Here is a 22,695-nt window from a genome sequence, read left to right on the forward strand (position 1 = left end):
AATGGAACAGAATTGAAATACCAGAAATCAACCCAAACATCTACAGCCAACTTATATTTGATCAAGGATCTAAAACTAATTCCTGGAGCAAGGACAGTCTATTCAATAAATGGTGCTGGGAAAATTGGATTTCCACGTGCAGAATCATGAGGCAAGACCCCTACCTTACACCTTACACAAAAATCCACTCAACATGGATTAAAGACCTAAATCTACGACCTGACACCATCAAGTTACTAGAGAATATTGGAGAAACCCTTCAAGATATTGGCACAGGCAAAGAGTTTCTGGAAAAGACCCAGGAGGCACAGGCAGTGAAAGCCAAAATTAACTATTGGGATTGCATCAAATTGAGAAGTTTCTGTACTGCAAAAGAAACAGTCAGGAGAGTGAAGAGACAACCGACAGAATGGGAAAAAATATTTGCAAACTATGCAACAGATAAAGGGTTAATAACCAGAATCTACAAAGAGATCAAGAAACTCCACAAAAACAAAACCAACAACCCACTTAAGAGATGGGCCAAGGACCTCAATAGACATTTTTCAAAAGAGGAAATCCAAATGGCCAACAGGCACATGAAAAAATGTTCAAGGTCATTAGCAATCAGGGAAATGCAAATCAAAACCACAATGAGGTTCCACCTCACCCCGGTTAGAATGGCTCACATTCAGAAATCTACCAACAACAGATGCTGGCGAGGATGTGGGGAAAAAGGGACACTAACCCACTGTTGGTGGGAATGCAAACTGGTCAAGTCATTATGGAAGTCAGTCTGGAGATCCCTCAGAAACCTGAAGATAACCCTACCGTTCGACCCAGCCATCCCACTCCTTGGAATTTACCCAAAGGAATTTAAATTGGCAAACAAAAAAGCGGTCTGCAGCCTAATGTTTATTGCAGCTCAATTCACAATAGCTAAGACCTGGAACCAACCTAAATGCCCATCAACGGTAGACTGGATAAAGAAATTATGGGATATGTACTCTTTAGAATACTATACCGCAGTAAGAAACAACGAAATCCAGTCATTTGCAACAAAATGGAGGAATCTGGAACACATCATGCTGAGTGAAATAAGCCAGTCCCAAAGGGACAAATACCATATGTTCTCCCTGATTGGTGACAACTGACTGAACACCAAAAAGGAAACATGTTGAAGTAAAATGGACACTATGGGAAACGGTGACTTGATCAGCATAGCCCTGACTGTTAAGGAACAACTTAATACATTATCCCTCTTAGTAGTTTTTTAGTCTGTTCTACTTAATATGACTGGTTTAATTCTGTAATTAATACACAGTTATTCTTAAGCGTTAAAAACTAACTGAAATGTGATCCCTATTAAACATAAGAGTGGGAACAAGATAGGGAAGAGATGTATAATTTGGGACATGCTCAAGCTGACTTGCCCCAAATGGTAGAGTTAAAAACATACCAGGGGATTCCAATTCAATCCCATCAGGGTGGCATGTACCAATGCCATCTCACTACTCCAAGTGATCAATTTCAGTTCACAATTGATCATAAGGAAAGGACTAAGAGTCAAAGGGAGCACATAAACAAGTCTAGTACCTGCTAACACTAACCGATAGAATAAATAAAGGGGAGAGTGATCCAACATGGGAAGCGAGATACTCAGCAGACTCATAGAATGGCAGATGTCCTAAATAGCACTCTGGCCTCAGAATCAGCCCTAAAGGCATTCGGATCTGGCTGAAAAGCCCATGAGAGTATTTCAGGCATGGAAAGCCAAGACACTCTGGCAAAAGATCTCTGTGAGTGAGATCCCAGTGGAAAGAACAGGTCTTCAAAGAAGGAGGTACCTTTCTCTGAAGGGAGGAGAGAACCTCCACTTTGACTATGACCTTGTCTAAACAAGATAAGAGTCGGAGAACTCAGAGGGCTTCCATAGCCTTGGAAACTCATCACTGGAGCATAGGGAGATTGCTGATGCCATAGACAGGAGTGTCAATTTGTAAAGTCAACAACAGGAGTCACTGTGCACTTACTCCTCTTGTAGGATCTCTGTCCTTAATGTGCTGTACATTGAGATTTAATGCTATAACGAGTACTCAAACAATATATTTCACTTTGTGTTTCTATGGGGGTGAAAACTGTTGAAATCTTTACTTAATGTATACTAAACTGATCCTCTGTAAAAAAAAATAAGAAATTATCAACTCCCAACTTGACTCTCACTGGGATTAAACATGACAATAGGTCTGATCTGATTTCATCATCATTTAAAAAAAATCATCTATTATTTTTCACTTTATGTTTCTGTGTGGGAGCAAACTGTTGAAATCCTTACTTAATGTATACTAAGCTGATCTTCTGTATATTAAGATAATCGAAAATGAATCTTGATGTGAATGGAAGGGGAGAGGGAGTGGGAAAGGGGAGGGTAGTGGGTGGGAGGGACGGTATGTGGGGGAAGCCATTGTAATCCATAAATCGTACTTTGGAAATTTATATTCATTAAATAAAAGTTAAAAAAATATCTTTTTTAAAAAATCCATTAAAATTTCTTATCTCAGAATTCTGTCAATGATCAAAAATCTAGGGGAGCTTGATTGATTTGTCTTCTTCAGTTCAAAGCTGAAATCAAGTTGTCAGCAGTCCTAGGCTCTTATCTGGAGGCTGTGTGTCTGTGTGTATGGGGGAATCACCACATGCTCATTAGTTCCGTGTAGCATGGCTGTGGTCTCTGTTTCATCCCTGGTTTTCAGACTGTCCGTTAGCTCCTTAAGGTACCTGTATTGCTCTTCATGGTTCTCCTTTCATCTTCAAACCAACTATGGTGCCTTTTATAGTGTTTCTCTTGATCTGAATTCCTTGAATACCTTTTTTCCAAAGAAAACTTTTATTTAAGGAATACTGCTTTCATATATTTCATAACTACAACTTTAAGAACATGGAGATTCTTCCCACCATACCTGCCCTACCCACCCCACTTTCTCCTCCCTCTCCTATTCCCATTCATACTGTTTACTAATGTTTATTTTCTGTTTTTAAAGATTTATTTATTTGTTTTTTTTTTTTTGACAGGCAGAGTGGACAGTGAGAGAGAGAGACAGAGAGAAAGGTCTTCCTTTGCCATTGGTTCACCCTCGAATGTCCGCCGTGGCTGGCGTGCTATGGCCGGCACACCGCCACGCTGATCCGAGCAGGAGCCAGGTGCTTCTCCTGGTCTCCTATGGGGTACAGGGCCCAAGGACTTGATGTGAATGGAAGGGGAGAGGGAGCGGGAAAGGGGAGGGTCGCAGGTGGGAGGGAAGTTATGAGGGGGGAAAGCCATTGTAATGCATAAGCTGTACTTTGGAAATTTATATTCATTAAATAAAAGTTAAAAAAACTTCTTCCCTTAGAATAGAGCAGTAAGCTCCCTCCCTATTCCACCATCCTGAAAAACCATTTCTAAAATGTCTTAGAGTGACTCAAAACCCTGTTATCCAGTACAAACCAACATTAATGTTGTAAATAAATTTATTTATTTCCCTGTAAATATGGGACCATACAGTAGAGGACATACTTGCCTCCTGCTTTTTAAATTCTTAATTTAAAAAGCTTTTTAAAAAATTAAATTTTCATGTAATTTCCAAGTGACTTTATACATCTAAATCAGCGTGGCAACTTTTAAATATTTTTAAAATACATCTTCTAAAAATCAGAATGATTGTTGTGGCAGGAGAAATCACTGATCTGCTGGTTCACATCCCACATGGCCATAATGGCCTGAGCTGGCCCATGGTGAAGCCAGGAGACCAGACCCATTGGGGTCTCCCAGGTGGTTGGCAGGAGCCCAAGTACCTTTTCATCTTCCACTGGTTTCCTTGGCACATTAGTAGAGTGTTAAATGAGAAGTGGAGCAGCAGGAACTTAAAACTCTGCTCTGATATGATCTATCAGTGTGAGAGCTTTTGGCTTCATCCACTGCCCCTCAACACCAGCCTCGAAACTTTTCTTGAAATATAGTATGTACACAGGAAGATGCATGTTATAAGACTTAGGTACTTTCTCTTTAATAGATTTAAGTTGTATTTATTTGAAAGAGTTACAGAGACAGAAGGAGACACACACACACACACACACACACACACACACAGGGCAGGGTAGTGAGAGAGAGAGAGAGAGAGAGAGCTCTTCCATCTGCCGATTCACTCCTCAAATGGCCACCACAGCTGAGGTTCTGCAATGCAGAAGCCAGGAGCCCAGAGCTTCTTCCAGGTCTCCCATTTTGGGGCAGGGGCTCCGGCACATGAGCCACCTGCTGCTGCTTTTGCAGGCACATTAGCAACGAGTTGAATTGGAAGTGGAACAGCCAAATCTCAAACTGGCTCCCTATGGGATGTTAGCATCACAGGCAGTGGCTTTACATGCTATGCCACAATGCTGGGCCCAGATTGATGGGTTTTCACAAACTGAGCACCTCTATTCATGTTAGTCAGATTTCCATTATTGTAACAAAATACTCGAGGCAAGCTAACAATAAAGGAAAGGGATGTATTTTGGCTCATGGTTCTGGAGATTCACAGACCAAGGTCAGGCAGGCCCATGTTCTCAGACCCTGGTGATGGAGTCCTCAAGAACTTGGCTTCTTGCCCCCATATGGGAGACTCACTGGATTCCCAGGCTCCTGCCTTTAGCCTGTCCCAGCCACAGCTGTTGCAGGATTTGCAGAGTGTCTCTGTTTCTCTCTGTGTGTCTTTCACATAAATAGAAGTTAAAGTATGTAAAAAATGATGCATAACCCCATTATCCATAACTAACCACTTCTAATTTTATAAGTGAATATTAATTTTTTTACAAAAATTGGACCACATCATGTAGAATACCACCTCACACTTGTTTTTAAAAGGAAAGTAAAGTGGTTTATTATTTTCCAAATGATTTCTTGTAAGTCTATATCAACTCTTAAGCTTTTATTTTTTTATATTTACTATTTATTTGAATGGCGGAGTGATAGGGGGGAGAGAGAGAGAGAGAGAAAATGTTCAATAGACTGGTTTACTCTCCTAGTGGCCACAGTGCCCCAGGCTAGTCCACCCTGAGTCAGAGCAGAAACTATACCTTGATCTCCAATGAGGGTAGCAGGATCTCAAGTATTCATGTCTTCCTCCACTACTTTACCAGGCATACTAGTATGGAATTGAATTTTAAGCAGAGCAGCTGGGACTTGAACCAGCATCAGATAGCATTCTGGCAACTCAGGAGAACTACAGTCTAAGATGGGGTAGTTCCCACTGACTTAGCCCTAGTGATGGAGTATTCTCCGGCAGGGGGATTTTTCCACATACTTGTCCACACTCTTTGAGGTCTGCAGTACTCATCTGGGTTTTATTACTCTAAAAAAAACCCCGAGGAGAGGTAACATTATACAGGAAAGAGGTTTATTAGGTTCACAGTTTTGCAGCTTAAGTTCATGACCTGTGAATGGTCTCAGATCTCACGAGGACTTTCCTGCTGGCAGAGACCTGGAGCAGCACAGGTGTGGCACCCTGAGAGGTGAAATGCAGGTCTGTGTCTCTATCTGGGGTCTCTTCATCATCTTACAAAGGCCTGGGAATCAATCACAGGTGCTTTCCCGATAACTTTATCAAAACTGAATCACTTCTCAAGGGGTCCCCTCTGAACACCAAATCTGAGTATGTCTCTACCCCTTTCAAATCTGGGACTTATGACTTGGGAGGGTGAAACTGCATGTGTGAGTGGGTGGCGAGAGGTATTCAAACTATTCAAAGCACAGCAGGAGCTCCTGGGCTGCCTGCTTGCCAGGCCTGTAGCAGGGACCACCCAAGGACCCTGCTGGCTTCCTGTCTGACTCCTCCCTGGCACAAGAAGGCTCATGGGGAAGAGGAGCAGGAGCCATCTCAGAGGATCTTCGGCAGGGTCAAGGCCTCCCAGGGAAATGGAACACCTGTTCTGCCCGTAGCACACCTCTGTGTACATAGCTCCCTGCCCAAGTCTGGCTACCACTAGAGGGCGCCAGACCATCATGAGGACCATGGCTGGGGATAAACTGCTCTTCCTGAGATGAGCTCTAGTGTGAATTCTCTACAGCCTGAACTCAGACAAGCATGAGGGTTTATTCTTGGCAGAGTGCTGAGGTAACCACTGTGAGGGAGGCTTGGGTAAGGGGGGGTCAAGTGTGGCAGGGAAGGTACAGAAGAAACAAGAAATCCAACTGAAAATATGTTGTGTAGTTCCTAGTGCAATTGCAAGGCATTCATTGAAATTTTAAGCAAAGGAGGGATTTGATCAGCTTTACGTTTCCGCAATATTATGTACCTGTGCAAATGGTAGAGATGATGGGACTGACAGTGACACTTGGCATATGGGTAGAGTTGGTGGGACTGACCCTGGGACGGCCTGGGTACTGGTTTGCAGAGTTCACACTAGCACACCCCAGGGGCCAGCACCAGCCCTCAGATAAGCTTCTCTGGCAGAGAGCCTGGGTCATAGACAGCATGCGAGGGAGCTGTATTGACTTTCCCAGTGTAGTTGCCAAGGGGCATAGGACCAGTTGTGTAGGTTTCCTAGCACAGGAGGAAGAAGTGAACTCAACTGAAAGAGAGTTAACATGAAACAGATCTCAGCAAGGCTTCTTAGTGTTTGGCACCTGTGCCTTGAGAGACTTGAAGAATGTAGGATGTTCCATACTTATTTTGAAGCTGTGTTGTTCATTAAATAGTTTGCTACAAAGCCCGCTCTAAGAAATGTTACTCTAAATCCCTCTGGTTTATGTTTCCCAAAGAACTTATGCTAATGAACATCACTCTAAAATCAAAAACCTACCCCGGGAAGTGGAATCATCTGCTTTATGTTTTTTATCCCTACTTTTTTTCCCTTTCTTCATTCCTGTTTTATTGAAGGATTACAGAGAGAGAGAAGGTGAGAGAGAGAGAGAGAGAGAGAGAGAGAGAGAGACTGAGCCAGAGACACAGAGACATACATTCCATCTGCGGGTTCACTCCCCAAATGCCTGCAACAGCTGAGGATCTGCCAGAAGGAAGCCTGAAGCCTGGACCTCAGTCTGTTTCTCCCCTGTGGGTGTCTGGGACTCACGCACTAGAATCACCACCTGGTGCCTCCCAAGCTGTGCGTTAGGAGGAAGCTGCAACTGAAATCATAGCTGTGTTTTGGACAGGCACTCTGCTAGGGGATGCTGTATCCCAAGAGGCATCTTACTGTTGTACCAAATACTCACCACAAACTGTCTTCCTAAATTACAGGTGAGAAAAGGATCAGTTTGTGGTCTTACACTTGGAATCTTAGAAGTTTCCACTTGTTCTCAGTGCTCATCTCAAAGTGTAGCCTGGAAGATCTTGAGTGTTGGCTCCTGTGCTTTTCCTGGCCATGTCTTAGAGACAGCACAGCCTCCTCCTGGCTCACGGGGACCATCACCATTGTAGCTCCTCCCCTTGATTCCCGAATTTGCTCATGGTGTCTGGTGTCTCTGTGAGAATTTGACTCCCACATGCACAGGCCTACGTGCCCTCCTCTATGTGGGGAAAATGAGCCCAGGCTTTCTGGTTCCCAGGTCTTTTTCTGACACTCCCAGCAGGACCAGTTAATGCCCTCTTGTCGTCCTTCAATGGAATGAAATGTCACTGTGGTTGACCATGTCTAGTGGCCATCTTTGTTTCTGCATGTCTGACTGGTGTAGTGACCCCAGTGATGTGAAGGAAACATATTAATGAGGAGGAGTCACACCCACATTTTCACAAGCTGTTTTTATTCTACTTTATGGGAATGGGTGGGAACAGGGTCAGCGTCTACTACTATTGAAGGTGACTGTGTTTCAGGAAGGGCAATCAGGAGAATTCTCTCCATCTAAGGGATGCAGGGCTTGGGGCCAGATATCTCTGGATGTGGCTTCAAAGCTGGAGGCTTAGACTGCGGCAGCCAGGCCCAGCTGATTGTTGGCCCGGTCGAAGACGGTGAAGTACTGGCGGATGAAGACGTCACCCAGGATCCAGAGCTCACCGGTGTAGGTGTCGACGTTCATGCCTTCCAAGCCACTGGTGCAGTCGTCATCTTCCTGCAGAACAGAGGGCAGCACAGCAGTCAAGAGGGAGGGTCAGGGTGACAGGGGCTGGGTATTCAACATCACGGCCTCCCTGGTCTGACTGCAAGGCCGAGGCAGAGGAGGGCTTCCTGGCTCGGTGTCTGGGCTGTGGTTGTTGCAGACCTGGGGTGTAGCAGCAGCTGCTTACTGCACTGCTGGTGCACAGGGATTCTGGGTGTTATCTGGTGCCTTTGGAAGACACAAACCCCTGACCTTAGCAAAGGAGTTTAGGGGAAGTCAGCTTCTGCTAAGGTTGTCTGGGAACACTGATGATGCGGCTGCTTCTCAGTATTCTCCTCCTGGCCAGAATCGCCTGGGGAGAGGCCTGCTGGTGAGTCCTTCTCACTCAGGCGAGGCAGCTCACTGGGAAGACTGGCTTTTCATGTCACAGGAGAGTGGATGGCAAGGAGAATTACTTTGGCTCATAGGATTAAAATGTGGTCACTCTCATGCAGTTACTGCAATTGCCCTAACCACACTGTGAGAGTGGATGGAGCTGTCATCGCTAGTTTTAGAAGAGGAAATGAAGGATGAGGGATGCTGCAACTTCTCAGAAATAATGGACTAGACATTGAGACTCGGGGCTCATGCACAGTTTTGTAGGTGACCATAGTCTTTTTTCATGCCGTCCTCTTGTGCCTCATGTTTCCCTAAGAGGTTTTACCAAAATTATTCATGTATTATTGCTTGTGCATACACTGCAGGCCATGTTTTGCGGGTATTACTCTGCCTCTTGGCTTCAACTGAGAGAAGTGTGCCTTCTCTCATACAGAATGGCAGTGTGTGTCCACCTGGGGGTATGCCACTCCTGGGGCTGGCCCAGGGCCACCTTACCTTCAGGATGTAGGCACTGGCAGGCAGAGGGTACTGGATTCCGTTGATGGTGAAGACAATGTCAGGCAGGGAGTCTATGGCAGAGCAGCTGATGACATTCTGAAAGGTGGGAGGGTGGGAGGGTTACCAGGGGTTCCTTCTGCTGCATGGCACTCCTACCACTTGATCTAGAGAAGAACATTTTAGACTTGACTTGCCTCGCCCAATAAGTTCTTGGAAGCTCCGATGTAGCTCTGGATGTTGGAAATGGCACTGGTGGGGCCAGTCAGCAGAGAGGTGCCGGTGTCCACGATGGCCTGGCAGCTATCAGCACAAGCGATGGTCTCTCCATTGATGGAGACGCTGAGGGAGAGATGCAAAGAAGCGTCCCCTGAGTCCCCAGGAGTTACACCTGTGACCCGGATTGTCACTGCTCAGAGGACAAAGCAGTTGGGAAGTCAGACTAGAACAGGGCCAGGACAGGTATGACATTTGTTCCTAATCCTAGTCTGCACTGACATTCTTCCTAGAGAGTGATGTTGTTTGATGCTTCCCAGGTTCCCTAAATGCTGAGATGTATGGACATATGGGTTTGCTAAGCCTCCCCATGGGTGCTGGGAGGTGGGCCTGCCTCCTGGAACAAAACAAAATGGCTGTGTGGTCCTTGTAGGAGAACGGGGCATCCGGTCAGCCCTCCCTTTCAACTCCTCCCAGAGGTGACTTTCCTGGGCTCTCTCTGGCTTGGCCAATTTCCAGCTTCCTCCGGTGCTGGGTATTCCAAGCAAATCCAGACAGGGCCTCACCTAAAAAGAATGGGACCAGGCCCAGGACCGGATGTCATCAGCAGTGTGGTCTCACCTGTCCATGGTGATCTGCCAGTAGCCCTCATAAGAAACAGGCACCCAGTTCAGACTTCCAGTGTAGTAAGAAGAATCGATGCCACCAAACATCACCAGGCTGCCCTTCTCATCATCACTGTGGAAAGTAGAGGGAGACAGACAGGAATTCACTCATTCCTGGTTTGCATAGCTCTTATGTACAGCCTAGAGCTACCCTTGATGATGTACTCATCAGTGCCAGGAGCTGTGCTGAATGTGTCACAGACATGAGTTCCTTTCGTGTTGTACCCAGTCCACACAGTGGTCAGTATTGTTATTTGCACTTTACAAAGACTCTGAGGGTCAAAGACATAAGGACCCTTGCACAGGTTCACACAGAGGGGTACAGCAACCAAAAGTAGAGCCTAGAAATTGTGGTTCCCAAATGTGTAGTTTGAACCTAGATACTCACTGTACTTCCCATGGGGACCACCACAGAAATGAATACAGGACAGTACCCTGTACACACCCAGGGCTGATGTTTCAAATGTCTGGACAAATTTCTTATTGTCATGGTTGTGTGGGAGTAGAGGGGATACTGTAAGGGGTCATGGTCAGGGTCAGGGATCTGCCACACACTGTAAACAGAGCATAGGTCAGCCTGGACAATGCTCTGAACCAAAATGTCCATTCTGCTGAGCTGGAGCAGCCTTTGTCTAATGGGATATTCACTGACCCAGAAGAAATAATTTAGCTCTCATGGAAACAGGTGGTATTTAAGAGAAACTTGAATACCGAGTGTCCTAGACCCACAAAGAATAAAAGAGCCCTCATATTGGAGGCTTTGTTCCCACAAAATTAATTTTCTAAATGTCCACCATTTCAGAGTAGATCAGGATGCAAATATAGAGGTAATATGAAATTAGTCAACGACTGGCCATTTATGAAACACAATCCCACTGACTTTAACCCACCGAGCTTTGCTGTAAACACGTGAGCGTGCAGTCAGCATGTTGCAGATTAGTTACTACCTGAGGGAAAACATGAATGGTGACCAACAATGTCAAGAGGAAACTGTGAGTGGTAGAGAAAGTTGTTGACAGCCTTGAGTCCTGCGTAAAAGTCTACTCAGCCAAAACCTACCTGGTCTATTCTTTGTTCGTTCTTTGACCTACATTTTGATAATTAAAAAGAAATTTACTGCATTACTTTATAATTTCATTGTTCAAGATATACAAGAGTACATCAAAAAGTTCTCAAGGGGCAGCTCTGTGGTGTAGTAGGCTAAGCCCCTGCTTGAGGTGCCAGCATCCCATATGGTGGCCAGTATATGTCCCAACTGCTCCTCTTCCAAACCAGCTCTCTGCTTATATCATCGGAAAGCAGTAAAGGATGGCCTGAGTTTTGGGGTCCCTGCACTGCATCCATGTGGGAGACCTGGAAGAATCTCCTGACTCCTGGCATTGGATCATCCCAACTCCGGCTGTTGTGGCCACCTGGGAGTGAAACAGGGAATGGAACATCTTTCTTTCTGTCTCTTCCTCTGTCGGTCCATAACTACCTCTCAAGTAAATAAATAAAATTAAAATTAAAACTCCTGGAAAAAATAATATAAAATACTCTATATCAGTGCAAAGGAATTTAGAATCTGTTCATGCAAGGGGTCTGCATAATATTCAAGAAAATTGGTGTTATAAAAAACACTATGCAGTTCTGTTGCATGGCATTCCTACCACTTGATCTAGAGAAGAATATTTTAGACTTGACTTGCCTCGCCCAATAAGTTCTTGGAAGCTCTGATGTAGCTCTGGATGTTGGAAATGGCACTGGTGGGGCCAAAGTTGTACCAAAGTTAACTTTTTTGGTTTGAATGTCAGACTGTTAGGGAGAGACTTGACAAGGATCATCCACTCGTTCAGTCCCCAGTGTCCCCAACTGCACACATTCGCTCAGGTGGAAACCAAGGCACCAGGGCTCAATCTGAGTCTTCCAGGTTGGAGGCAGAGACCCAGGTGGGCAGTACGAGGAAGCTGAAGCCCAAGCAATGGACTCTGGGCTCACACCAGGTGCTCGATATAATGTCCCCAAAAGCAGTGACGTAACCACTGGAACTAACACCCACTCCCTAAATGCATCTTTGAGTTTCATTTTCCATAATTTTTGAAATCCTAAGTTGCAATCAAGTCTTGATATATTTTCTGTGAATCTTGAGCCCTGTGTTAGGTGGACTGGCTCTACTTCACGTCTTTTGAAGACCAATGATGAGGGAACCAATACCAGAGAGCACCTGGCTATGATGCTAGAGTTGAGTAAGTCCAGGGACAGGATATATGCTGGTAAATGACAATGAATGAAGACGGTTTGAGAAAGAGAGAATGAGAACAAGAGCAAGAGTGAGAGACAGAGAGCGAGAGCGAGAACACATGTGGGCACAAAATTTCTGCATAAAGCCAACTTTCTCCAGACTTTGGGGTTGACTTTGAAAGATCTTATTCATCTAAGATCCTCTCCAGCCCACTCAGCCCTGGACAAGTTCCTTGCTGGGCCATTGAAATTGGTCCATGTGGGAGAAGCCCCAGATAGCCAACCTACGAGCTCAGGTAGACGGAGAAGAGGTCCTGGGACACCAGGCCCTCATTCCACATGTTGTCAAAGACGGGCGTGGCATCAGAGGAGGAAATGCTGGGGTAGGCCAGACCCAGGATGCCATCGAAGGGAGCAAACAAGAAGGTGAGGCCGGGCTCTGTCTTGCTCAGGCCAAAGATCTGGTTGGTGTCTTCAATGCTTCCGACCTGTATAAGGGGGACAGAGAAGATGTCCACCGTGAGAGCTGTCCATGGAGCTCTGCTGGACCCATAGCCATCCTGCTTCATTTCTTGGAAGACTCAGCGTTCAGGGCATCAGGATGGAAAGCAGGGAGAGGAACTTGGCCCTGGAACGCCTGAGGCTCCCCACTGGACGGGTCCTGGGAACTGATGTCCAGATAGGCTCAGTTTGTGATTGCTGTGAAATTCTGCGACAAGACGAGTGGTGACTGAGAATTTGCTCATCATTAGATGAGCAGATGCAAAGCAGACCCTAGCAAATTAGGGCCCATGACCACTGTCTACCCTGTGGGTTTTGCGGATCTCAAGTGACCAGTGAGAGGTGGTGGAAGAGGAGAAGATAATAGGCATTTTAGCCTTTCTGTCACCATCCCTGTTCCCTCCATGACATTCAGCACTGAGATTCACAGAGATCTCCAGGTACCACTCCCTTTATGCACATAAGGTTCAGCCCTCACAGTGGGCGACAGCTTTGCCATGGCACTCCCTGTACCACTTAGTTAGCCTGTGTGATCTCTTAGCCCATCCTTCTGAAATGAATTTCCTCTGGGGGATTCACTGTGGTTCTCCATGTCCTGGAAGCTGGCCCTAGGATTGGGCATGTGATAAGGAGGGAGTGCAGGTACTCCCTGGTCCCCAAAGCCCCTGGAAGCTCTCCCTAGGACTGGGCAGTGTTAGGGGGCAGAACCACAGGTGCTCACTTTCACAGTGTCGTATCCCAGGATACCAGTCATGCTGCCAGTGCCATAGGTGATAGAGAGAGTCTCGCTGGTGCCCTGGTAGGTGGAGGAGTCCTCAGGGTTGAACCGCTTGTGGAGGGCTGCAAAGCAAGAAGCCACATCATTAACCTCCAAAGGACAAGCAAGCAAGTGGGCTGCTAATGCCTTTTTGATTGGGTTTCTTGGCTTCGTTTGGGGTTTGGAGGAGAAAGGTGACCTTTCCCTCAACAGGACCTTTAGAACCCTGGTCCTCTCCTGACTTTGTTGTCAACACCATGTCATGGTGGACAGTCCCAAGCTACTCCATGTCCTTCAGAGATTCCTCCAGCAAACCCTGAGTACAGCAGCCAGTACTGTCAAATCCATCTGAGCATATCTATTCGTCCTTTCATCCCACAGAGCACGTGTCCCAAACACTGATCCTAGTAACTCCCAGAGAAGGCATCTTGTGTGAATGTCTGAATGGCTGCAGCAGGCTGAAGTTGGAGCTGTGAGAAGTCCCTGAGTGGTCAGGGTTCCCAGTGTCAGCTGGTGTTGGGCAGCAAAGGCCAGGCAGGCCAGGCAGGCCCAGGTACTCACCACAGGCAAGACTGGAGCAGTAGGTGGAGGGCACCCACAGGTTGGAGGAGCCCGTGTCAAAGATGACGGTGAAGTCCTGAGGGGGGGTTCCGATGCTGATGGTGCCAAAGTACTCAGCCTGCAGGGGTCAGGACAGTGTAGCTCAAGCACCTGGTCACCCCATCCATCCTCCCTGGAGGCCAGCTCCTCAGTCAAACTCTCCATCATCTCCTCTATTCTAACCTCCTCATCCAGTGCACCCTCCTTCAAAGCCCAGTCCTGGCCTCCATTCCCTCCTTGAAGTCTTCTCCGGTTGCTCCCTGATTGCCTCTGACTGTTCTCTGCTAAGCCTGTTTGAACCAAGGCTGATCTGCTGTACTCTCAGCAGGTGCCCTGCCCGGGTCGGTCTTGCCCTCCTGGAGAGCACACCTTCCCAGAGGATGAGGCGTACCCTGTGGGCACCCAGCCAGTCAGGCCTCACAGGCTTGTTCATTAACTTGCTGATGGGGAGACACACAGTCACTTAAACATGAGAACTAATGGGAATCTCTTGGACTTGCCTGTGTTTTTGTTCTCAATGTCTGCACATTCCCCCTGGCTAGCTCTGCTCTAGTTACCCTGGTCTTTGTGCCTTTCACGGACCAGAACAAGCTCCTTCCCATGCTAGGGCTTTTGCACTGACAGTTCTTTAGTAGGAAAATTTTTTTCTGGATCATCCCCTTAGCTTCCTCCTTAATCCTGAGGCACTCTCCTCCAGTGTCAGCTCTGCCATGAAGCCGTCCCCACCACTTCATCCAAATAAACACACACCCCATGTTTCTGAGCAATAATCACGTAATACATTATACTGTGCATTCAACTGCATGACTTGGCTTCATCTCAAGTGCTGGTTTGTTGTCTTCCTCTCTTGTATAAAAGCCTCAGGTCCTTGGCTTGTTCACTGTTGTGACCTCAGAGTGCGCTAGCCTCTGGCACTTATAGGTGCTGGGAAGTACTTGTGAAATGAATATTGAGTTCATGTTTCTGAGCTCAATTTAGTTCCTGCCGGGCCCTGTGCTAAGCACTCCGAGCAGCTCTATGCTATTAATGACTTGCAGCCTCCAATTGCAGTGAATGATGGCCGTGAGTGGGTTGATTCTCTAGACCGGCACCTTGGGGCTCAGAAAATGTGAACGGCTTGCCCAGGATCAAAAGGAACAGAGGCATTACAGCCCCCATTCGCAGCAGGTCTAGTGGCTCTTGGGGCTGAAGCCTTGACCACTGGTAAGGGTATTTCTACCCTTGACTCACAGAGGACACATGGTGTCTACTGGTGGTCACTATGTGTGAAGCATGCCAAATAAACAAGAGAGGTCTTGAGACTAAAATCTGATTGCACTTCCCCACTGACTGAGATCAATCTGTGGAAGTTAAACCACTTGTCTTCTTGAACCCTGGCCTCTCTGTGGGCTGCCCCACCCATGGCCCTGCACAGTTCATTGGAACCACCCTTTTCATGCACTCTGCTCTTTCTTCAAATGCAATTGGCTCCTGTACCCAAGGTGGGCATGAGCCCTCCTGCTCTCTGGAGTCCCTCAACCACTTGGAAACCCCTTTTCTTATTTCAGTGCTCCCAGGAGTCATCTCTGTCATTCAAGGCACTGGTTCACTAGTGACGCCTTCACTTGGTGTCCCTCATCCTAGTCTTGCTTCTCATCTGATGCTGAGACCAAGTGAGGTCGTCTTTCTCCCCCGCCCAACAATGACTTTATTTAGTATTGTCCCTCTGAATTCAGGTGGAGTCTCTTGCTGTCACCCAAGCTCCCTGTTCATGGTCTGGCTCAGTCCTTGGGGCTGCTCCTTCCACCTGCCCATGACTCACATCCAGGTAGTTCTCCATGCTCTCAGTGGACACCGAGGCGAAGGTCTCTTTGGGGAAGTACTTGGTGGCCGGGTTGGGGGTGTGAGTCTTCAGGTAGTCCTGCAGCAAGCCCTTCTCAATCAGGTTCTTTCTCAAGGACTTCTTTCTCACCAGGGGGACCCTGGGGCAGAGCATTGGTGCAGGCATGGTTAGGGGAGGAGGGGCAACTGGGCAAGGAATCTGCTCAGAGGGTGCTACAGAAACCCAAGAAAGGTGAGGAACCTGGTTCCACAGAAGTGAAAGAAGGAAGGGGGCAGAGGATCCTATCCCTTACCTTATAGTGCACATAGGGAGGAAATTGCTGGCTAAAGGGGGGGCTAAAACCAAGCCCTGGCTGCACTCAGGGCCTGGGCTGTAAACCATGCCTCAGTGTGGCCTCCTCATAAGGCAGAGAGAGACACCAGGAAAACTCAAGAAGTTGGGTCCCAGGGAAGAAGAGAAGGAGATTCAGGACAGACAGGAGGCTGGGAAGTTGCCCCTTGAGATACTCCTATCACTGTCCAACCCCAAACTCACTTGTGGATGACGCACTCAGAGAGCGCCAGCAGGCCGAGCAGCAGCAGCCACTTCATGGTTCTTCCTGGCTCCCAAGACACTGGAGAAGGCAGGACAAGTGGGAAGTGTACAGTAGCAGGCAAGAGCCACTGCTTATATACTCATGGTCCAATTCTGACTATAATAGCTCTTATCAGTCTCTCAATGCCACCTGGATCACACTCCCAAACAGAGCAATTCCTGATAAGACAGTCCCGCCTGGAGTCACGTTCTGAGAAGTTGCCTGTTGAGTAGCTTTCAGTAAGCACAGCATCCATCAGTTGGAGTGCACCTGCCAAGGATCTGCAAGATGCTGAGTATTGGCTTTACTTTCAGAATAAGAAGGGTCCTTGCATGACTTTCCAAGCTGAGTGTTTTCACAGAATTGGACAGAAGTGCACAGAATACAGCATTGAACTGATGTTGCAAGAGCTCATTGTATCCCAATTTGTCCCAGTGCTACTGATCACTGGGGTTCTTGGAGATCAGCTGCCAAACTTAGCCATCAATTCCATTTCTGTATCTGCCACCCCCGAGCAGGTGGGCAGTCAGTGGTTTGAGGAGCAGGACCCACTTCTCTGTGTAGATGGCTTCAGGCAGATATGACAGTAGGGGATCTGCGTATGTGCAGGTTATTTGGTTTCTGTTCCTGTTTCTTGGCTCATCACCTCTTCCTCAAGGAACAGAAATAAGAAGTTTCTTCTCCAAGGTGGTTCTTAGGAACTCCAGTCTCCCTGCCTTCAGTTGGCCATAATGAAATTCTCAGCTATGCAAGTGTCCTATAGTAGGTCCTCACCACACAGGGGTCCTGCTGCACCCACAGCTGGAAGGGAGGCAGAAGAGTTGATGCTGGCACTCCTACAAGTTTATCAGCAACCAATAAACACAAACAGGAAGTTATTCACATGCTGGGAGTGAGATGCCAGCTCCTGAGGACGGAGTTCATGTTTTCAGGGCCCTTACAGCCTTCACTCTCCACATCTCCTCATCTGGCTGCCTATTTCTGTCCTTTAAAATGAACCACAAAGGCTGTTTCCCTGAAACCATAAGACACTCAGCCAATTAACTGAACCTGAGGACTAGTCCATGGGAACCCCAATTTGTAGCCTGTTGGCCTTGTATCTGCCTCAGAAGTAGGATAGTACTGTGGACTTGGCCTTACTAGTGTGATTTTATGCTCTGTCCAGGGACCCAAATAAAGGAGAATTCACCCAGCTCATGTCAGCTACTGTAGAATTGGTTGTTGGGAGTGGGCAAAGTCCGCACACATCAGAAACACATCAGATGTGAGCTGTGTGAGAAACTGAGTCTGTGGCTGTGTAAGGGTGTGTGGCCCTTGTCTCCTGACGACAGTCCTTCAGTTTTGTGGCTTTAGAATTTTATTTATTTGAGAAGCAGAGAGAGAGAGAACTCCTATCCACTGGTTCGCTCCACAAATGCTTGAAATGGCCAGAGCTGAGCCAAAGCTGGACCCTAACCGTCACTGAGAGCTGGTAATACAATCCAGTCTCCCATATGGGTGGAAGGAACCCAACTAATTCAGCTATCAGTGCTGCCTCCCATGGTTGGCCTAAGACAGAAAGCTGCAGTCAGGAGTAGAGCTGGGACTTGAATCCAAGTCCTCTGATGGGAGACATCAGCATTTAACCTGTGAAGTTCAGTGTCAGTGAAGTGGGACCTAGTAGAATGGCCCTGACTCAAGAGCTTCGGGGTTTGGGAGGGGAAAGAGTCAGATGGTGAAGGATCGTGGCTACATGATCATCTCTGGTGTGGGCAGCGGTACTGCTTCAGTCAGTTGCTGGAGGTCAAAATCCCATTGGAATTTAGGGGTGGAATCAACCTCTAGAGAGCTGGTTGCCTGGATGAGGAAAGGAGTGAAAACTTAAACAGGACCAAAAGCAAAATGCACCATCACACGGTTATTGCCCTCTGTGGAAACTCAAAAAAAGGGGAAAGGGCTGATGGCAACGCATTACACACCCGTGTGTTGCCCAAGACTCTGTGACTGTGGAGACTGCCCAAACATCCTTGAAGTCTGCCCCCTGGAGAAAAAACCTAGACCTGGACCTGGGCCATGATGCCCTCATCAAGTTCCCCTTGACCCTGACAGTCATGATGAAGATAGAGAACCACCTGCCTTTGTTCCTTGTGATTGTCAAGGCCAGCAGGCACCAAATCAAACAGACTATGAAGAAGCTGCTCTGTGACACTGATGTGACAAGGTCCACTCCCTGATGAGGTTTGATGGAAGGAAAAGGGCCCAGTTTGCATTGTCTCCTGATTGTAATGTTTTGATGTCACCAACACTATTGACATCATCTGAACTGATTCCACATGGATTACTCTATATGCATGTTCTTTCCCCATTATCATGGTTTTAACAACCCTGCAAGGCAGGATGGACCCAAGGAAGTCTTTTTCAGTTCACCTAACTTTAAACATATCCAATCAAGGGTGCCACATGTTGTAGGAGATACAGGAATGAATTTAGAACATGAAGATTACACTGAGAAATCTGCTCTGACATGGTCTTGTAAAGCCACTAGGCAGATTAATCAAAACAGCAATGGACAGATTTGCTAGAGTCTCTTGGCTTTCAATGAGGGTGGAGAAATCTATGGGACTGGAACATACACAAGTATGTTGGTTAGGACATAGAAGGTAGAATATTCAGACTGACTATAGGTGAAGAAGTTGGGTTTCCTTTAGCTGAAGACCTGATGGGAAGAGATATGAGGTCCAGCTGGGGAACAATTCCCCTCCCAAACTCAGTGTTGTAACACAGAACCTGGTGATGAAGTCCTACTGGAGGCTGCAGACTGGAAAGTGAGTGTTGATGGCACAAGGTAAAATTCTATGAGTCCACTAGGGCATGCTGCCTGTGAAGCAGTTGCATGGCTTTCCCCTTGTTGTGTTCTAGGATGAATGTCAGATCTGACTGGGGAATGTTCTTCCACCTCATGTTGAAAACAGTAGGCACAAGAATCTTCTCTTCTAGTGATTTCATTTGAACGTGCTACGTGGGAGTCATGAACTTTGCTTGAATCCACCGAGTGTGGAGTAGAGGCAGCAGCATTGGGGTACAGGGCATCTTCTCTGTGGGGTGGCCCCATGTGCATCCTAGCCTGAGCCTGGGACAATAGCCTGGGTCCCCCTCCCAGCAACATCTACTGGGACTGGAGAATTACCCACTGAAGGCATTTACTACTTGTTGTGAATCCCTGACTGAGCATACCACTGTGACTGGAAGTCCTGAAATGATCTTGACCCCTAAAATATCCAAAATGTCTAAGATGATGTCAGAGAAACTCTCTCATGTGGCTGTTAGGCAAATAAGGGTCCATAATAATGTGGACATGGTTTCTACAGGGTCTGGCTCTAGTGGTAATGCAAGGCAGAGATATGTGCAGGGAGTCCATTTGCTTCCAAGATGGACTCTGTGTCTGTGTAGGGAGCCCCATGGTTCTAAACTGCATACAAAAGAGCTCAGGAAAGGGTGATGTGGGGAGAGGGAGGGACCTTCTTGCCTTCATACCTTCAGGAGCTGAGGACCACACTGAGGGACACTCTTGGATCAGAAAGACAAGTCTTCCCAATGAGAGATTTTGGCTTCCGGGGGAGGCTGGCATGCTTAGGGACCAATTCCAGGAGCAGGGCAGACTTTCTCTAGGATGGCCATGAAATGATTTGGATAACCCTTGGGTGCTGAATACCCCCTAACTCCCATGTGTTCTATGCTGGTCCCCAAGGTGGTGCTATTGGGAGGAGGTGGAACCATTAGGACTGAGGCGTGGTAGGAGGTCCTTGGTCATTGGATTATGCCTGTGGAAACCATCCCTCAGGATAGAGCTACTGTAAGCCTGAGTTTCAACCCGGCCACTGTCTCTGGAATCTGGGTCACCTTTTTATCCTTCTGCACTCACTTCACCATCCACTGTGGGCCCCTCACCAGGACCCAGTCCTCCCAGTGTCACCAGGACTTTGAATATTTAACACATGAGCTAAATAAATCTCTACCTCGTAAGAGGCTTGGCTAAAATATCTTGTAGTAGTGAGAAGCTGACTACCACTGCCCGAATTATCCTTTCAATGTGTATTGATGCATCTGTGAAATCCATTCCCATTGAACATGGGCAGGACCCTTGCTTGCTTCTAAACAATAGAAAAAAGCAAAACAGATGAGACATCATCCTGGAGTTGTGTCCTGTAGGATCAAAACTTCTTTTATGGCCTTCCTCTCGGATGGCTCCGAGGAAGCAAGCTGCCCTGTGGGGAGGTCCACACATCAAGACATTGAGGGTGTCCTCCTGGAACAGCCAGAGAAACTGGTCTCACAATCCACAAGGGACTGAATTCTCCCCACACCCAGTGAGCATGGAGGTAGATCCTTCTCCAGTTAAACTGCAGATGAGACCACAGCCTTGGCTGACTGATGGTTGCAGCCAAGTGAGATCCTGACAGAGTGAACCCATCTTCTGGGCCTGGATTCCTGGGCACAGATGCTGTGAGATCAGAAATGTGAGGTGTTACAACATGTGTTAATTTGTCATCAGCAATTAACTACTCCTAAGAAATCTCCAAGGGCTGGCAACCTCCTGAGATGTCTTAGAAGGCCCGCCGGGATGCCTTGCAGTCTTCCCCTTGGGGCCATTTCCAGAGCATGTGAGCGTTCTGAGAACAGGGAGGTGACATCATCAGTGGCTTATCTGTACGCCTTCTTGAACATAATATTTTAATTTTATTGACTCTTTCTGTTTTTCTGAATACTTTGATATCTGTGTTTTTCCCTTTTAAATCACCACGGCTCTATCACCATTGATGCAGTTGAGTGGTTAGTTCTTCAGTGAAGGTTCTCATAACCGAGTAGTGATACTTCAGGACTGGTCCCTGGATTTCAGAGAGTTCTGTCCTGGGAAGGTTCTTGTCCACCTGGTTTCTGTCCTGGGTTACAGTGTACTTGTGCATTTTGTGATGGCCAGCTCAGGGGTACCAAGAAAAGCTGTCCTCATGTCCCCTTTACCTAAACTCTTGAGAGACTGAGGGGAATCCTGACTCTGGGCCATCTGATCAGAAGCCAGGGCTGATCCAGTGCTGGTAGCAAAGAAGCTGTGTAATCTCACTGTACCAGGCTGGCCCAGCAAAGATAAGACAAGAACGTTTACCCTGCCATTAGCCCTGCATGGAACTCAGTGTGCCAAGGCCTAGTCTTGTGGTGCACTGGGCATAGAGTCTAATGCAGGCCTCCCATGCCAAGGGCCCAGGTGTTCAGCAATGTTTCATGAACATATCAGATTATTCAAAAGAATGAGGTTGAACAAACCATTCCTGGCAAGCCAGAGATGGAGCACGTAAGTGTGACAGGTGCTATGGAGCTGATAGGCCTTGCGACACCATCACCCAGAGCTTTCCATCAAGGTCTTAGCTCAGGGCTATGTATTTTCCAAGTAATTTATTATCAGTCTGCATCAACCTTTAGCATTTAATTTTTGAAATACTTATTATTTGTTTGAATGCAGAAAGAGAGACAGAGAGGAGTAGCAGAGAGTGAGAATGATCTTCAATCCACTGGTTTACTCTCACTGAAGGTACTTTATGCTCATAGCAAATGGAGAGAGTTGAAATCCTAGCATCGAGGGCACATGGGGAAGGGGCACCAACCCAGGAGTTTCCTCTCACTAGGAGCCCAACCCGGACTGTGCCATGGGCTCAAGGAACTGATCCTGATGCCCCTGACACAATCACTGCCCTATACACACAAAGTCCAGGTGAGCACTTGGTTGTTCACCACCTTCCTGCCCTCAAGTTGCAGCCACAGAGGCACAGGACACAGGGGCCTGTGAGGGCCATAGCCAGCAAAGGAGCCTTGGATGGGGTAGCTGGTCTCACCCTGGCTTCACTCACCCTGGCATACTGAATAGCACTACCTATTAGGGTGGAAAGGGTAGGGGCAATTGATGGGGCAGTCCACTGGTGTATAGGCTTTTGAGTCCAGCTGTAGGACACAGAAATACACAAAGTTCTTGCTTATGGCACTTGATGGACACACAGAAAAGCACAGATGAAGAGCCAGGCTGGTGCAGCTTGAGCCAGGAGCAGAAACTCTACCTTGGTTTCCAATGTGGGTAGCAGGGACACAAGTCATCCTCCACTACTTTATCAATCAAATTTGTAGGGAATTGAATTTTAAACAGAGTGTCTGGGACTTGAACCAATGCTTAAAGTGGGCATTCTGGCTTTCCCTACTGTGTCATCACCACACCTTGAATTTTTTACAGACATATTATGTTTATTTTAATATACAGTTGTAGTAAGTTTAATAGACAGAGTCAATTTCCATCATGAATCCAAAAGAGTTTTACAGACTGATAAGATGAAAAAGATAACTGAGTTGAAAAATGGGCTAAAACATGAAAAGGAAATTCAAAAGCAAAACATATATAGGTGTTGATTCTCTGTA

General features: G+C 47.0%; 1 protein-coding gene across 1 annotated transcript; it reads right to left on the reverse strand.

The window, feature by feature from the left end:
- Positions 1 to 7,894: 7,894 nt before the first annotated feature.
- LOC138844197 (pepsin II-4-like) lies at positions 7,895 to 16,276 on the reverse strand. The gene is made up of 9 exons (XM_070051438.1): positions 16,221 to 16,276; positions 15,666 to 15,825; positions 13,826 to 13,943; positions 13,229 to 13,347; positions 12,295 to 12,494; positions 9,743 to 9,859; positions 9,103 to 9,247; positions 8,906 to 9,004; positions 7,895 to 8,044 (listed from the first exon to the last, which is right to left on the reverse strand). The coding sequence occupies exons 1-9, from the start codon at positions 16,274 to 16,276 to the stop codon at positions 7,895 to 7,897; spliced, it is 1,164 nt and encodes a 387-aa protein (XP_069907539.1).
- Positions 16,277 to 22,695: the final 6,419 nt, after the last annotated feature.

Source organism: Oryctolagus cuniculus, chromosome 1 (genome assembly GCF_964237555.1).
Source record: "Oryctolagus cuniculus chromosome 1, mOryCun1.1, whole genome shotgun sequence".
NCBI lineage: Eukaryota > Metazoa > Chordata > Mammalia > Lagomorpha > Leporidae > Oryctolagus > Oryctolagus cuniculus.

What these genes read in the sequence shown, in the direction of transcription:
- LOC138844197 (XM_070051438.1), bottom strand. Translation starts at nt 16,276, where the DNA reads ATGAAGTGGCTGCTGCTGCTCGGCCTGCTGGCGCTCTCTGAGTGCGTC. An exon ending in GCATGGAGAACTACCTGGAT is followed by an intron (nt 13,944 to 15,665) that starts GTGAGTCATGGG and finishes TGACCCCTGCAG; the next exon opens with GCTGAGTACTTTGGCACCAT. An exon ending in CTGCTCCAGTCTTGCCTGTG is followed by an intron (nt 13,348 to 13,825) that starts GTGAGTACCTGG and finishes CTTGCTTTGCAG; the next exon opens with CCCTCCACAAGCGGTTCAAC.